This window comes from Schistocerca nitens, chromosome 5 (assembly GCF_023898315.1).
Source record: "Schistocerca nitens isolate TAMUIC-IGC-003100 chromosome 5, iqSchNite1.1, whole genome shotgun sequence".
In the NCBI taxonomy this organism is placed as follows: domain Eukaryota; kingdom Metazoa; phylum Arthropoda; class Insecta; order Orthoptera; family Acrididae; genus Schistocerca; species Schistocerca nitens.
The window spans coordinates 17,618,636-17,635,178 of NC_064618.1; the positions used below are offsets into that span (position 1 = coordinate 17,618,636).

Genomic DNA, 16,543 nt, shown 5'->3' on the forward strand with positions numbered 1-16,543 from the left:
AGTGTCAGTGTGGTGCCCGGTTGACAGTGGCCCATATTCTGGTGCACTGTCCCACTTTGGTAACCCAAGATTTCGTCGCTGGGCAGTCAGACTCATTGCCACTAATTTTATCTGACAATGCCTCATCGGCTGATTTAGTTTTAAATTTTATTTGTGAGTGTGGGTTTTATCATTTGATCTAAGTTTTAGCGCATGTCCTTTGTCCCTCTGTGCCTCCACCATAGCGCTTCTAGGGTGGAGGTTTTAATGTGTTGCAGAGTGGCTGGCTTCTCTTTTTTTTTTATTGTCATGCTCAGCCAGCCATGGTTATCTGTTTGTTGTTTTAATCTCTTCATCCCGTTTCTTGCATTTCTGTGGTTTTCTTGTCTGCTTTTGTCCATTTATATGTTTTTTGCCCTTCATCATTATGTTTCTTTCATTCCATTTTGAGTTGTCAGTCTCGTTTGTTTTATTCTCACACTTGCGGCATTGTTTTATTCGGAACAAGGGACTGATAACCTCATAGTTTGGTCCCTTTCCACCTCTTTTAATACAACCAATCCATCTTGCTTCAGACAGCATCCCCAGCCCAATGCCGGGTGTTACTCGCCTGTGTCCAGTTTGGTGATATTCCTGTTTTATCACTCCCCATAAAAGCCTGAACATGCCCCAGTGGATTATTTTCCATCGCGATCTCCTCTTGCAGTCTGACGACGAGCTCCGCACTAATTTAGAACGGCAGGGTGTTGATTTCATCCTGCACGTCTACAGGGGACCCAAAGACAACACGGTTACTACTGGTGCCTTCATCTTGGCCTTTTAGGATGATTCATTGCCTGAAAAGGTCAAGGAGATGGTTTACCACTGTGACATTAAACTATACATCACTCCCTCTACGCAGTGCTTAAGTGCTGGAACTTTGGGCAAATGTCTTCCTGCTGCACTTCCAGTGCCACATGTCGAGATTGTGGACGTCCACTGCATCCAGATACTCCATTTGCGCCTCCTCCCACTTGCGTCAACTGTGGAGAGTACCATTCTCCCTGCTCACCAGACTGTGCAGTACTCCAAAAGGAGCAGAAAATCATGGTGGACCAGTTGACTTACCAAGCAGCTCAACATAAACAGGTCCCTCCAGCGGCCCCAACACTGCCACTCCCTACCAGCTCTGCGTCTGAGGATAAGGTGGAGATCTTAGTGTCCCCTGAGAACCTGGATCTCACTGGTGCCTCATCCACAATAGGAATGGATATACATGCTCAGTCTGTGGCAGCAGGTGACCCTGAGCGTAATCTGCCTCCTTGCGTGCTTTATACCCTCCCAGCCTCATGATAATGTCACATCCTTCAGTGGAATTGCTGCGGTTTTTTCCACCACCTGGATGAGCTGTGGCAACTGTTAAGCTTTACACCTGCTTTCTGCATTGCCCTACAGGAAACCTGGTTCCCGGAAATGCGGACCCCTGGCCTCCGTGGCTATAGGGGATATTACAAGAGCCATAGAGAATATAAGTGTCGAGTGGAGTTTGCTTCTATGTTGTGAACTCAGTATGCAGTGCACCTGTGCCCCTTCAAACTCTTCTTGAAGCCGTGGCTGTCAGGATAAGGACGACACAGGAAATAACCAACTGTAACGTATATCTTCCTCCAGACAGTGCAGTACCCTTGAATGGTTTGGCTGAACTGATTCAACTACTCCCTAAACCTTTCCTACTTTAGGGAGAGTTTAACCACCATAACCCTTTGTGGGGTGGCACCATGCTTACTAACCTAGGTAGAGATGTTGAAAATTTACTGTCTCAACTCGACCTCTGCCTCTTAAATACTGGGGCCCCACACATTTCAGTGTGGCTCATGGTACTTACTTGGCCATAGATTTATCATTTTACAGCCCTGGACTTCTCCCGTCTGTCCACTGGAGAGCCCACAATGGCTTGTGTCACAGTGACTACTTCCCCACCTTCCTGTCACTCCCCTGGTGTCATACCCACAGACGCCTAACCAGATGGACTTTAAACAAGGCAGACTGGGAAGCTTTCACCTCTGCTGTCACCGTTGAGTGAGTCACCAGAACAATTGTTTCTGTGGCAGAAAACACGATCCTTGTTCCTAAGAGTGCCCCCGGCGAAGTCCTCTCCTTAACTACACACCACAGGAACCCTATAACGCCCCATTTACAGAGTGGGAGCTCCTCATTGTCCTTGCACATTGCCCCGACACAGCTCCTGGGCCAGATCGGATCCACAGTCAGTTGATTAAACATCTCTCATCCGACTAAGAGTGATATCTCCTCATCATCTTCAAGCAGCCCATCAGCTTCACTAACGTTCTTTGTAAGCTGCTAGAATGTATGATGAGTCGGCGGTTGTTTCGGGTCCTGGAGTCACGTGGCCTACTGGCTCCATGCCAGGGCGGTTTCCACCAGGGTTGGTCTACCACTGATAATCTTGTGTTCCTCAAATCTGCCATCTGAACAGCCTTTTCCAGAAGCCAACACCTGGTTGCTGTCTTTTTTGATTTACGAAAAACTTGCGACATGACCTGGTGACATCGTATCCTTGCCACGTTATGAGTGGGGTCTCTGGGGCCTGCTCCAGATTTTTATCCAAAATTTCCTGTTGCTCCGTACTTTCCCTGGCGAAGTTGGTGCTTCCCATAGTTCCCCCCCCCCCCCCCCCCCATATCCAAATATCCAAGAGAATGGGGTCCTACAGGGCTCTGTATTGAGCGTATCTCTATTTTTAGTGGCATTAACGGTCTATTAGCAGCTGTAGGACTGTCTGTCTCACCTTCTCTGTACGCAGACGACTTCTGCATTTCGTACTGCTCCTCCAATGTTGATGTTGCTGGGTTGCGCCTACAGGGAGCCATCCACAAGGCTCAGTCAAGTGGTTTCCACGTAGCCTGTTTGGCCACCGTGTCGGAAAGTTCATTGCCTTGGATGCCGTCATGTCCTGGGGTCTGTCAAGGCTGTAGACACGGCTTCCAGTTTTCAGTCCTGCACTTCTATCGGTGTTGTACCATTCATCTGGAACCAGAACTTTACCTTAATGGCAATCCACTCACTGTAGTGGAGACATATTGATTCTTAGGACTGGTTTTTGACTGGTTTGACTTGGCTTCCTCACCTTTGTCAGCTTAAGTAGAAGTGCTGGCAGCACTTCAGTACCCCCCACTGCCTGAGCAACACCAGTGGGGTGCAGATCGCTCTAGGCTGCTGCAACTCTACAGAGCCCTTGCTCAATGCAGTCTGGTTTATGGTTCGGCGGTGCCCTCAGCATTGGGTTTACTCGACCCGGTACACCACTGTGGTTTTAAACTAGTGACAGGAGCTTTTAGGATGAGACCGGTGACAAGCATCCTCGTGGAGGCCGGAGTCCCTCTATAGAAGGTTAGATGTGCACAACTGCTTGCCAGCTACGTTGCACAGATTCGTAGTTCTCCTGAGCATCTGAATTATCGTCTCCTTTTCCCAACCATGGCAGTTCACCTCCCACATCGGCGACCCACATTAGGGCTTACAATTGCAGTTCGCGTCCGGTTCTTTCTGTCTGAACTGGAATCCTCTCCTTTACCACCTCCCCTCCGTGTTCATCTGCAGATTCCTCCATGGTGTATACCTAGGCTGCAGCTTTGTCCTGACCTTTCGCATGGTCCTAAGGACTCACTCCTGTGGCTCTCTGCTGTCACCTCCTCTCGATTCTTGCCATGTTCTAGGGCTCTGAAATTGTTTACACCAACGGCTCGATGGCCGATGGTCATGTAGTTGGCTTTGCATTTGTTCACAGAGGATATATTGAACAACACTCCTTGCCAGATGGCTGCAGTGTTTCCACTGCAGAGCTGGTGGCCATATCTCGTGCTCTCGAGCACACCGCTCATGCCCTGGCAAGTTGTGTCTTCTCTGTACTGACTCCTTGAGCAGCCTACACGCTATTGTCCAATTCTACCCTCACCATTCTTTGGTAGCGGTCATCCAGGAGTCCATCTATGCCCTGGTACGGTCCAGTCATTCAGTGGCGTATGTCTGGACCTTGCTGACAGGCTGGCCAAAACAGGGTACACAGAAACCACTTATGGAGATCAGCATTCCTGAACTGACCTTCGTTCATCATTTACGCTCCAATGGTTTCTCAGCTTTGGGGGAAGGAATGGCATAACAGTATGCACAACAAACTGCGTCTCATTAAGGAGAATATGAATGTGTGGAAGAACCCATGCGGGCCTTGCGCAGGGACTCTGTGGTTCTCTGCTGGCTCCGCATTGGCCATATGTGGCTAATGGCTAACACATGGTTACCTCCTCTGTCACTGTGGCTCCCATATGACTGTAGTTCACATCTTGCTGGACTGCCCAATTGTAGCTGCTCTGCGGTGAACTTTTAACCTTCCCAGCACCCTACCTTTGCTGTTGGGAGACAGTGCATCAACAGGAGATCTAGTTTAACGTTTAATTAGTGAGTTTTTTTTTTTTATCATACCATCTAAGGGTTGGCATTTGGCCTTCTCTCAAAGGCCTACCCCCCCACCCCCTCCCCCCAGATTTTAACTCTCCATCACCCTTTATTTGCATTTGTTTGTCTTGGTGTTAGTCTTTTCCCTACATGTGTTCATCTTGCCTAGTCTTTTTGGGGTAGACATTTTAGTGGATTGCAGAGTGGCCGGCTCATCCTCTTTTATTCATATGATCAGCCAGCCCAACCCATCTGCTCTATGATTTTAATACCTTCCTGTGCTTTTCCTTGTGGTGTAAGTTTTCCCTGTTTTTTGTTCTTCTATTTGTTTTCTTTTTAGGTGTGGTTCCCCATTCCTTTTCCCCATTTTACTTTCTCAAATATGCTTTGGGTGTTTTTACCTTGAGCCTTGCGTGCATCAGGAGAAAGGGACTGATGACTCCCGGCTGGCCATGGTGGTCTCGCGGTTCTAGGCGCTCAGTCCGGAACCGCGCGACTGCTACGGTCGCAGGTTCAAATCCTGCCTCGGGCATGGATGTGTGTGATGTCCTTAGGTTAGTTAGGTTTAAGTAGTTCTAAGTTCTAGGGGACTGATGACCACAGATGTTAAGTCCCATAGTGCTCAGAGCCATTAACCATTTTTGAACTGATGACCCTGTAGTTTGGTCCCTATCTACCCCAAACCAACCAACCAACCAACCCATCAATCTTAGCGTTGCATCAGCGTTACATCACATTTAGATTTACAGAAGCTCTCCTGCGAACCTTGCAGAACAGAAGTTTGGAAGGTAGGAGACGAGGTACTGGCAGAAGTAAAGCTGTGAGTACCGGGCGTGAGTCGTGCTTCGGTAGCTCAGTTGGTAGAGCACTTGCCCGCGAAAGGCAAAGGTCCCGAGTTCGAGTCTCGGTCGGGCACACAGTTTTAATCTGCCAGGAAGTTTCATATCAGCGCACACTTCGCTGCAGTGTGACAATCTCATTCTAGAGTACATTAATGTTGGTTATGTTTGTTTTTACCAGATCTGGTGGAGTGTTCAAGAGTTGTGGACAGCATCAGACATTGAGTATCTCTGTGAATGTCATGGAAATGCCACATACTCAAACAAGACAGTGTTGTTAGCATCTGACAGTCTAAAATGGACCTCATTGTTCTCTATTTGGTTGGTTGATAGAATTGTGCAATATCCAGAGTTTAGGGTATTCTGTTGTAATAGTGATCCAAAGATGGGATCACGGTGGCAGGCATACTCATTGTCAAGGTTCTGACCACCACAAGGGACGATTGTCTTATATTGCATCAAGCACATTTTAGACCCTTCACACTTGCACCCGCTGTGTATTATTTATAGGTTCTTGGTCAATGTTTTTAAGAAAAAAACAATGACAATGAGCATATGGCATCATTGGCCATGAGGCCCCATCTGGGGAAGTGCAGCCGCCGAGTGCAAGTCTTATTTCAGTCGACTCCACATTGGGCAACTTGCGCGCTGGTGACGAGGATGAAATGGTGATAGGACAACATGACACCCAGTCCACAAGTGGAGAAAATCTCCAACCCGTCCTGGAATTGAACACTGGCCCACTTGCACGGGAGGCGAGCACGGTACCACCCAGCTAAGCAGGTGAACACTCATTCAACATTAAGCCCCCCTCCCCCCAGTCTGATGAGTTAAAATTTCTTTGTCCAAAATGAGGTGTGTCCATGATGGAAATCCTGCAGTCTGCAAATCTTATCTGAAATCGAAAAACAAACTATTTTCTTAATCTATAGGGTATTGCACACAGAATAATTAAACAGTTTTTTGAATTCTGAAAAAATAATACAGTGGCTGACTTTGAAACAAAGATATAGTTTTGTCATGTATTTTTGGTCTCTCTTTTTGCACTAACTAATAAATAAATTAAAATGAAAAGTTATCCCATTACTTCTTGTGGACCTGCATGAGGAGTAATGCAGCTGAATTTCAGAAAGAAGTGTGCATTAGTGTGTCCACAATTTATTCTGTCCACTTGAGATACAGAATATTTCAAGCTTATGGTATGGACTTCATGCACACTAATAAAGATATGTTTCTCCAGTTTGGCTGAAATACTCATGGGGCATGTCCACAAGGAGTAATGGGCAATTTTTATTACTGAAAAAAAGTGACCAAAGGACATGACAGAACGGAATCCTTGTTTCAAATGTCAGCCATTACATTATTTTTCAGATTTCAAAAAACTGTGTTATTGCTCCATGGGCCATATTCTATAGGTTAAGAAAGTGGATTGCTTTTTTATTTCAGATAACATTTGCAGACTGCTGGATTTCCGTCATGGATACACCTCATTTTGGACATAGCAACTTCAAACTTCTCAAATGGTGGGGCTTAATGATTGAATTTCTTTTTTAAAAAAAGTGAAAAATGTTGTCCAAGAATCAATAAATGATGCGCAAAAAAATTTACATTGATTGCTTCATTGATGTTTCAAAAAAAGGAAAAAAAAGTTGTAGTGTATGTTATACTCTTTACCACTACAACAAAAACAGCTGTGTTTGGAGTGGTGCTGTGTCTGGGAAGCATTGACTGCTGATGAATGACAGTGTGTTATGTTAGTGATGAATTGCAGTTTTACATTACCTCAGAAGACCATTGGTGAATATGGTGGCAACCTGGGGAGGACTCTAATTTTTTGGAGAGGCACAGTAATGTTACTCTTAACGTCAAGGCATGGGGAGCCATTGGCTATAATGTCAGGTCATGGCTCGTAATCATTAAGTGAAATCTGATAGCACAATGATAATCGTGCACATTTGGCATCCTCATGTGCTACCTCTAATTCGCCAGTATTGTAGAGCTCGTCCACGCCCAGCACATGTGTGTCCAACAAGATCCCCCCGATCTGCCCCTCATATAACTTGTGGGGCCAGATCTGACATCAACTCTGTGCTAGTGCCAATATGCAGTGCCAGTTGCACCAGTTGTTGGCCAGCTCACCTCAAGAGAGGCTTTATGACAACCTTCCCAGTGCTTGCATCCAACATTTAAAGTTTTTCTAGCTTCCTCCTCCTGTTTTGTATTTTTCACTTTCTTTAATGTGTCTTGATGATTATACACATTTCGTCAAGGTTATCTTCTGCACATAAAAGAAGAAACAGAAGACCATATCAAGGAATATGTAAGTGAAAGTGAAGTTTATTTGTCTTAAGACAAAAAAATGCTGGAGAAGGGTACAGAAGTACTCACTTCAAAGAATGGCCCAGAAAAGAAAGGTATAGTGATTGACTGCAATATTAAAGAGTTACCTTAACTTAATGGTAAAACAGAAAGAATAAATCTTGCTTCCATGAACAAAGTAAGAACCATGTTGTTTGATTAAAAAATTGGAAACAAAATGTTAAGGTATGCTGTTTTCAGTGCAGCTTCTCGCATGAATGTAAGTCCTACTACAGCAGAGGATGTGACTCCAGAGTAAATGTGTTGTAGTAGAAGACCAAATTTGTCGAGATTGGGTATTTTTGGAGCTGTGCTGTTCTCAAAGAACTTGAGTTAAAAAAAAAATTGAGTGTAAGAGGTGAAAGAGATGTTCTTGTAAGATATACATACATTGGTTATGTCATATGGCATCCTAAGACTGGGAAATTTTCTAAAATAAAAGATGTTGAGTTTACTCATCGGTATGAAAACCAAAAAAGAGAAAGCCAAAGAAGAATTCTTTCTTCTTTGGTTTCCTCTTTTTTTGTCTATCTGCAGAAGACCAAATTTTTGAAGAAGAAGAAGAAGAAGAAGAAGAAGAAGAAGAAGAAGAAGAATAAAGAAGAGAAGACCCAGGAGAAGAAAAAGAGAAACTCCAGAAGAAGATAAAAAAATATATCAAGGAAAAAAATGTTAAATACATTTGCCAAAAAGATATGATGATCATGATGCTCACTTACAAGAACTGCATTGAAGTTGAAGACAAGGAAAACTGGATAAAGATTGTAAATGAAGAGATTTGTCATCAAAGACAAATGAGACATGGACTCTGAAGGATAAAGAAATTGCTCATGGGAAATAAATAATTACAGGAAAATGAACTACAAATCTAGGCTAATTGCAAGAGGATGTCAACAGTAAATCAAAACTGTATTTTAAAGATATGTGTAGTTCTTTTGTACAAACTGATTCCTTGAGATTCCTGTTTGCACTTCCTGCACAAGATGATTTGATAATTGACATTTAATGTCAAAACACCGTATCTTAATGGTGATCGAAAAGAAAAAAAAAAGTTTGTCGAAGTTCCATAGGGATATAAGGCACATGGGAAAATTTGCATGCTCAAAAAAGCACTGTATGGTGTGAAATGAGCTACTTTGCAATGGAACAAGAAACTAAAGGAGTTTCTTACGAATGAACAATTCAGCCAGCTGAAATCAGAAACTGAGAAGAAAATATATCTTATTGTACATATTGAGGCTGGGATTCTATTTGGAGAAGACATCTATCAAATGAAAAATTTCCTGCAAAAACTGAAGAAAAAGTTTGATATTACAGTTGACAAAGAACCAACAATGTATCTTGAACTTGAAATCAAAAGGACCACTGGGTGGTGAGGTTAAGGATGGGGCTGGGGTGTGAAGGGGAAAGGATAGGAGGGTAGGGGTGAGGGGCAGTAGATTGTCTGTTTGTGGGCACATACAGGGACGAGGTTGAGGGAGGGTAGGGCAGCTAGTTGCTGTCAGGTGGTTAGGCGGAGGGCAAGGGTGGGGTGGGGGACGGGAGTTAGTGGAAAAGGAGAGAAATAAAAAGACTGTGTGTGCATTGATGGAATAGAGGGCTGTGTAGAGCTGGAATGGGAACAGGGAAGGGGCTAGATGGTTAAGGAAAATGACTGACGAAGAGGGGTTACGGGAACATAGTAGATATTGCAAGGAGATTTCCCACCTACACAATTAAAAAAAGCTGGTGTTTGTGGGAAGGATCCAGATGGCACAAGCGGTGAAGAAGTGATTGAAATGAAGAATATCATGTTGGCCAGTGTGCTCAGCAGCTGGGTGGTCCAGCTGTTCCTTGCTCACAATTTGTCAGTGGCCATTCATGTGGACAGTCAGCTTGTTGGTTGTCATGCCCCAGAGTGGTTGCAACTTAGCTCGAAGATAATGTGACTGGTTTCACAGGTAGCCCTGCTTTGATGGGATAGGTGACACTTGTGACTGGATTGAAGTAGGTGGTGGTGGGAGGCTGTGTGGGATAGGTCTCTTGCATCTAGGTCTATTACAGGGATATGAGGCAAGGGGCTGTGTACAGATGGACAAGGATATTGGGCAGTGGAATAGCACTGTGGGAGGGCACGATGATAGATAGTTGAAACCCTGATGGAGAATGTGATTCAGTTGCTCGAGTCCTGGGTGGTACTGATGCATGAGGGAAATGGTCCTCTGTGGCCAAATGGTGGGCATTTAGGAGGAGGAGGAGGAGGAGGTGGTGGGTGATTGGATATATGACACATGAGATTTGTTTTTGTACTAGGTTAGGATGGTAATCATAGTCTGTGAAGGCCTCAGTGAGACCCGTGGTATATTTCAAGAGGGACTGCTCGTCACTACAAATGCGAAGGCCTCAGGTGGCGAGGTTGTATGGAAGGGACTTCATGGTCTGGGATGGGTGGCAGCTGGTGGCAACTGGTGGTTGGTAGCTTCGATATGGATGGAGGTACTGATGTAGCCATTTTTGAGGTGGAGGTCAACAAGGAAGGTGGTTTCTTGAGTTGAATAGGACCAGGTGAAACTAATGGGGAGAAGATGCTGAGGTTCTGGAGGAGAGTGGATAGGGTGCCCTCATCTTCGATCTAGATCACGAAGACATCATCAACCTGAAGCACAATTCTGGGTGTTTAGGAAGGATCCTGCAGAGGACCCATGAATAAGTTGGCATAGGATGGTGCTATGCAGGTGCCCATAGCTATACCCTGCATTTGTGTGTAGGTAATGCCTTCTAAAAAGAAGTAATTGTGGGTGAGGATATAATTGGTCATGGTGACTAAGGAGGAGGTTGTAGGCCTGGAATCCATCAGGTGTTGGGAAAGGTGATTTCCTGTCAGAGAGGTCACAGTTCGTTGTAATTGACGGAAAGTCATCGAGTAAAACAGAAGTGATTTCTGGTGTTCTCCAAGGTAGTGCTATAGGCCCTTTGCTGTTCCTTATCTGTATAAACGATTTGGGAGACAATCTGAGCAGCCGTTTTCGGTTGTTTGCAGATGACGCTTTCTTTTATTGACTAATAAAGTCATCAGAAAATCAAAATAAACTGCAAAACGATTTAGAAGAAATATCGGAATGGTGTGAAAAGTGGCAGTTGACCTTAAATAACGAAAAGTGTGAGGTCATCCACATGAGTGCTAAAAGTAGCGCGTTAAACTTCGGTTACACGATAAATCAGTATAATCTAATATCCGTAAATTCAACTAAATACCTAGGTATCACAATTACGAACAATTTGAATTGAAAGGAACACACAGAAAATGTTGTGGGGAAGGCTAACCAAAGACTGCGTTTTATTGGCAGGACACTTAGAAAATGTAACAGACCTACTAAGGAGACTGCCTACACTACGCTTGTCCGTCCACTTTTAGAATACTGTTATGCGGTGTGGGATCCTTACCAGATAGGACTGTCTGAGTACATCGAAAAAGTTCAAAGAAAGGCAGCACGTTTTGTATTATCGCGAAATATGGTAGAGAGAGTGTGTCAGAAATGATACAGGATTTGGGGTGGACATCATTAGAAGAAAGGCAATTTTTGTTGCGACGGAATATTCTCACGAAATTCCAATCACCAACTTTCTCCTCTGAATGCGAAAATATTTTGTTGACATGACTTACATAGGGAGGAATGATCACCAAGATAAAATAAGGGAAATCAGAGCTCATACGGAAAGATATAGGTGTTCATTCTTCCCACGCGCTACATGAGATTGGAATAATAGAGAATTGTGAAGGTGGTTCGATGAACCCTCTGCCAGGCACTTAAATGTGATTTGCAGAGTACCCATGAAGATGTAGATGTAATGTTCAATAGCGGTAACGCTATGGGCATTTGGGATGTTAGTGTAAAGGGAAGTGGCATCAATAGTGACAAGTAGTGCATCATGTGGTAAACGAACAGGAACTGTAGAGTGTGGATGGAGAAAATGGTTGGTATATTTTATATAGTAGAGTAGGTTGTGGGTAACAGACTGAAGGTGTTGGTCTATGAGAGCAGAGATTCTGTCTATGGAGGCACGGTAAGGACTTCAGGAAGCCTGTAGAAGGTAGGAGAGTGGGGGGGGGGGGGGGGGGTAGAGGTGATTGGAGAGATAGGCTCCAGGGAGAGGTTCTGCTATGTGCCCAAGCATTTCAGGAGATCCTGCTGGATTTGTGGAATGGAGTGGCAGGGTTTGTTGGTGGATGTATCTGACAGGTGGAACCTTTGTCAGCTGGCAGGATTATAAGGTTGGGATCAGTTTTTAGGCGGTGGAATGCAGTTCTTTCAGCAGATGTAGAGTTAATTTGCATGTTGGCGGATTTTGGGAATGATGGTGAAGCAAGATTCGTGGTCCAGAAATTCTGGAAAGTTAACGGGGTGATTTGGGGGCAGTGGGGGTGTATCACAGTTGGATGGAGGAGTGAACTGAGTCAGGCTGAGTTCAACATTGGTCTTTGGTTGAGTGAGTTTGATTGGTAGGGTTGGGATGAATTAAATTATAGCTGGTTCAGTACACAATACTCTCAAACTCGGGAACAACTTGCTGACCTCACAACTAAATCTCTTCAAAATATTGCTTGTAATAGACTGAAAGAAATTGAAATTAAAATCTTTTCTTTGTCTTTATTAATTCAGGGATAGTGGACAATACTGTTTTGTAAAACATACTTTTTTAGGTGTGTGTGTGTGTGTGTGTGTGTGTGTGTGTGTGTGTGTGTGTGTGTGTGTGTGTTGAGATTTACAGAGTTCATAGTAAACAAAACATTGTCTGCATTAATGTAAAATTTTTGTTGGTTGCTGTTTATAATCATGAATGAAGACTTTCATACCTTTTTAGTCTAGTGGTTTTGTGTCCTCTTTTAAAATACAAACAAAAGATGATCCCCAGAATTTTCTGGGTTATCCTGACAATATCTCATAAAGTTCTCATTGTCCAACAGAGTGGAAAACTGTTTTCCTGTGTACCTTTCACTTAATTTCACTTGCTGTTTCGAAGTGATGATTCCATCTTTCTTTTTTTTCCCCTCCAGATTATGGTGTACGCCCCATTGGATATAAGAAAGACAACAGATTTATTATGGTGCCCGAAATGATTCCAGAACTTATAGTACCAGATTTAACCAACTTCAAGGTAACATTGTTCAAAATGAGGGGAGCAACAAAGTAATTATAGCATAATTTTACAATGATCATCCATTTTTTATATGTGCATAAAATGTTTGTGTCAGTTGCTGAAAACTGTAATCATGGATCTCACACGGTATTTTTCTTTGTGTTAAATAAATCTGCGCAGCTAAAAATCAGTCTCTAAAAGAGTTCCATGTAAAACATTGAAATGCTAAGTAGGTACAAAAAACTGCACTGTCTGTGTACAGGTTGCAGAACAGGCCAGTTAACATTTTTAAAATGATACTGCAAGACTGTTGCTAGATGGGTGATCTAAAAACTTAATAAAAGAATAAGTTTTCAAACAACCAAGAAAGCAGTTTATGAAAAGTTCAGTGTATATGTTGTGATATGGAGTTGGAGGCATTTGGAATGAGGAGTAACGACTGTGTTCTTTGGCGTGTGTCATCATCTTCCTAATTGTAGTATATTCTTCAGATTCCCCCAGGGGCTCATGGTCCTTTCGTGAGTTTGTGTGGCGCGCACACGGGGCCCTGAGCTATTGCAGCTCATTCTTCCTTCCCTAGCTGCATTTCCTTCTCCCTGCCTCCTCCCTCCCTATCCCTGCTCCTTCCCCTCTCTTGGTGTTCTGATTTATGTCAACCTGGCTATTCCCCTGGTTTCCTGTATTGGTTGCAATTTTGTTCCTTTTCTCCGTTCTTTCACCCTTTTGGCGTTTCGGTCCCCACTTAAGGTTTGACATCCACTTCAAAATTTCCTGTTTTTAGTGTGAGCCATATGGCGAAGAACTCCCTCCCTAGCATTTACGGTGTGGGTTCCTCTCCTCTCTCCCTTCCCCGCTGTAGCCCCCTTCCACCCTGCTAGGTCACCAGCATGTGTAGCCAGTCCGTGTGGTGGAGCTGTTATGTACTCATATGGCTGAGCCACCTGACAACACAGGGATCACACTACTGATATCTGAGGTGTTCTCTCCCCGTGTATGCTAGTGTGTGGTTGCTTGCCTTCTTGGAGCATTGGAACTCCCGGCAACTGCCGCTGTGCCAGACAGCCCTTGCTGTGACTGAGTGGTGCCCATGGGGAGAGCCCCTGGTCGGAGTGGGTGGTATCAGGGCAGATGCTTGGCACATGAAGAATATCAAGCTGCAAAAATCTGGCCGTTCTCACACAGATGTCTCGTCAAATGGTGAAGGATACTTAAATGCTGCCTCGTATGACCTGGCAGGCTTCTCTTCCCTGGCTACACCATGGGAGGACGGTCAGGCTTGCCGTCTTGGGCTGAAACCCTTTCATTGTTACCTCGTCTGTTCTAGGACGGATGGGGACGCATTCACCACAACAAAGCCACTGTTTTTTGTGGAAAATATCGAGGACAAGTGGAACTGCAATGGATACTATCATCGCCTACCTGAAATGCAACATCTTCTCTCCTCTTATTCTGTGTTCTGTCTCTTTTTCCAAGAAACGCATTTCCGTGATGACCACTCTCCAACTTTCTGTGGTTATTGGGCATTCTGTCGGAACTGTGCTAGCCCTGGGATAACATCTGGTGGGGTCTGCACTTTGGTTCGCTCTGATGTCCTTAGTGGCTGGAAGTGATAACAGTTAGAGTGCAAACGACTCAGGCAATCACCATTTGCGATGTCTACCTACTTCCAGGTAGGCGACTTGCTTATGTTGCACTATATCCCTTAATCCAGCAAGTCCTGCCCCCGTTTCTCCTCCTTGGGGATTTCAATGCCCACCATCCTCTGTGGGTGAGTGTCACATCAACAGGTCGGGGTATCCTAACCAACCAACTTATCACGGACTTCGATTTGTGTCTCCTCAACGATGGTTCCCCTACCCACTACAGTGCCGCTCATGGTGCCTTCTCTGCTATCGATCTCACAATCAATTCCCAACATTGGTCATCCCATGATGACCTTTGTGACAGTGACCACTTTCCAATGACAGTATCGTTCTCCTGCTGCCGCCAGGCAGACAAGCCTCACGTTGGGCATTCTGCAGGGCAAATTGGCCTTTATACATATCTGCAGTCCGCTTTGACACCTCCCTCTTGAATTCCATTGATATAGTCATGCAAGGCATCACTGCCGCTCTTCTTCATGCTGCTGGCACTGCTGTCCCCCTATCCACAAGGCCCCCTCATCATGGGCCAGTACCGTGGTGGACCAAGGACCCGCAGTCACTGTCCAGGACCGCCGACGGGCGCTGCAACGACTTAAGCGACACCCATCCCAGATCAACCTTCTCACTTTTAAGCGTCTTCGTGCTAAGGCTCGTTCCCTTTTTAAGTGGAGTAAAAGCTAATGCTGGGAGCACTATGTTTCCTCCCTGGGGACGTATGCCTCTTTATTGCAGGTTTGGTCAAAGCTCTGTAGTGTTCTGGGCCGCCAGTAACAGACAACTGTCCAGGGTCTGAACCTCCAAGGACCTCTGTGTACTGATCCATTGGTCCTCGTGGAACACCTTGCGACACTACATCTACATCTACATTTATACTCCGCAAGCCACCCAACGGTGTGTGGCGGAGGGCACCCTATATGCCACTGTCATTACCTCCCTTTCCTGTTCCAGTCGCGTATGGTTCGCGGGAAGAACGACTGTCTGAAAGCCTCCGTGCGCGCTCTAATCTCTCTAATTTTACATTCGTGATCTCCTCGGGAGGTATAAGTAGGGGGAAGCAATATATTCGATACCTCATCCAGAAACGCACCCTCTCGAAACCTGGCGAGCAAGCTACACCGTGATGCAGAGCGCTTCTCTTGCAGAGTCTGCCACTTGAGTGTATTAAACATCTCCGTAACGCTATCACGGTTACCAAATAACCCTGTGACGAAACGCGCCGCTCTTCTTTGGATCTTCTCTATCTTCTCCGTCAACCCGATCTGGTACGGATTCCACACTGATGAGCAATACTCAAGTATAGGTCGAACGAGTGTTTTGTAAGCCACCTCCTTTGTTGATGGACTACATTTTCTAAGCACTCTCCCAATGAATCTCAACCTGGTACCCGCCTTACCAACAATTAATTTTATATGATCATTCCACTTCAAATCGTTCCGCACGCATACTCCCAGATATTTTACAGAAGTAACTGCTACCAGTGTTTGTTCTGCTATCATATAATCATACAATAAAGGATCCTTCTTTCTGTGTATTCGCAATACATTACATTTGTCTATGTTAAGGGACAGTTGCCACTCCCTGCACCAAGTGCCTATCCGCTGCAGATCTTCCTGCATTTCGGTACAATTTTCTAATGCTGCAACTTCTCTGTATACTACAGCATCATCCGCGAAAAGCCGCATGGAACTTCTGACACTATCTACTAGGTCATTTATATATATTGTGAAAAGCAATGGTCCCATAACACTCCCCTGTGGCACGCCAGAGGTTACTTTATCGTCTGTAGACGTCTCTCCATTGAGAACAACGTGCTGTGTTCTGTTTGCTAAAAACTCTTCAATCCAGCCACACAGCTGGTCTGATATTCCGTAGGCTCTTACTTTGTTTATCAGGCGACAGTGCGGAACTGTATCAAACGCCTTCCGGAAGTCAAGAAAAATAGCATCTACCTGGAAGCCGGTATCTAATATTTTCTGGGTCTCGTGAACAAATAAAGCGAGTTGGGTCTCACACGATCGCTGTTTACGGAATCCATGTTGATTCCTACAGAGTAGATTCTGGGTTTCCAAAAACGACATGATACTCGAGCAAAAAAACATGTTCTAAAATTCTACAACAGATCGACGTCAGAGATATAGGTCTATAGTTTTGCGC

At 44.7% G+C, this 16,543-nt stretch overlaps 1 protein-coding gene across 2 annotated transcripts in view; it reads left to right on the top strand.

Moving 5' to 3' along the window:
• LOC126260118 (39S ribosomal protein L41, mitochondrial) overlaps positions 1-16,543 on the top strand; it is a 120,546-nt gene that overhangs the window by 74,455 nt on the left and 29,548 nt on the right. Inside the window, exon 2 of one of the 2 annotated variants that reach the window (XM_049957361.1) lies at positions 12,664-12,796. In XM_049957361.1, the coding sequence (XP_049813318.1) occupies positions 12,664-12,796 (133 nt within the window). The remainder of the gene's footprint in view (positions 1-12,663; positions 12,797-16,543) is intronic. The other variant, XM_049957362.1, reaches the window with a different exon arrangement.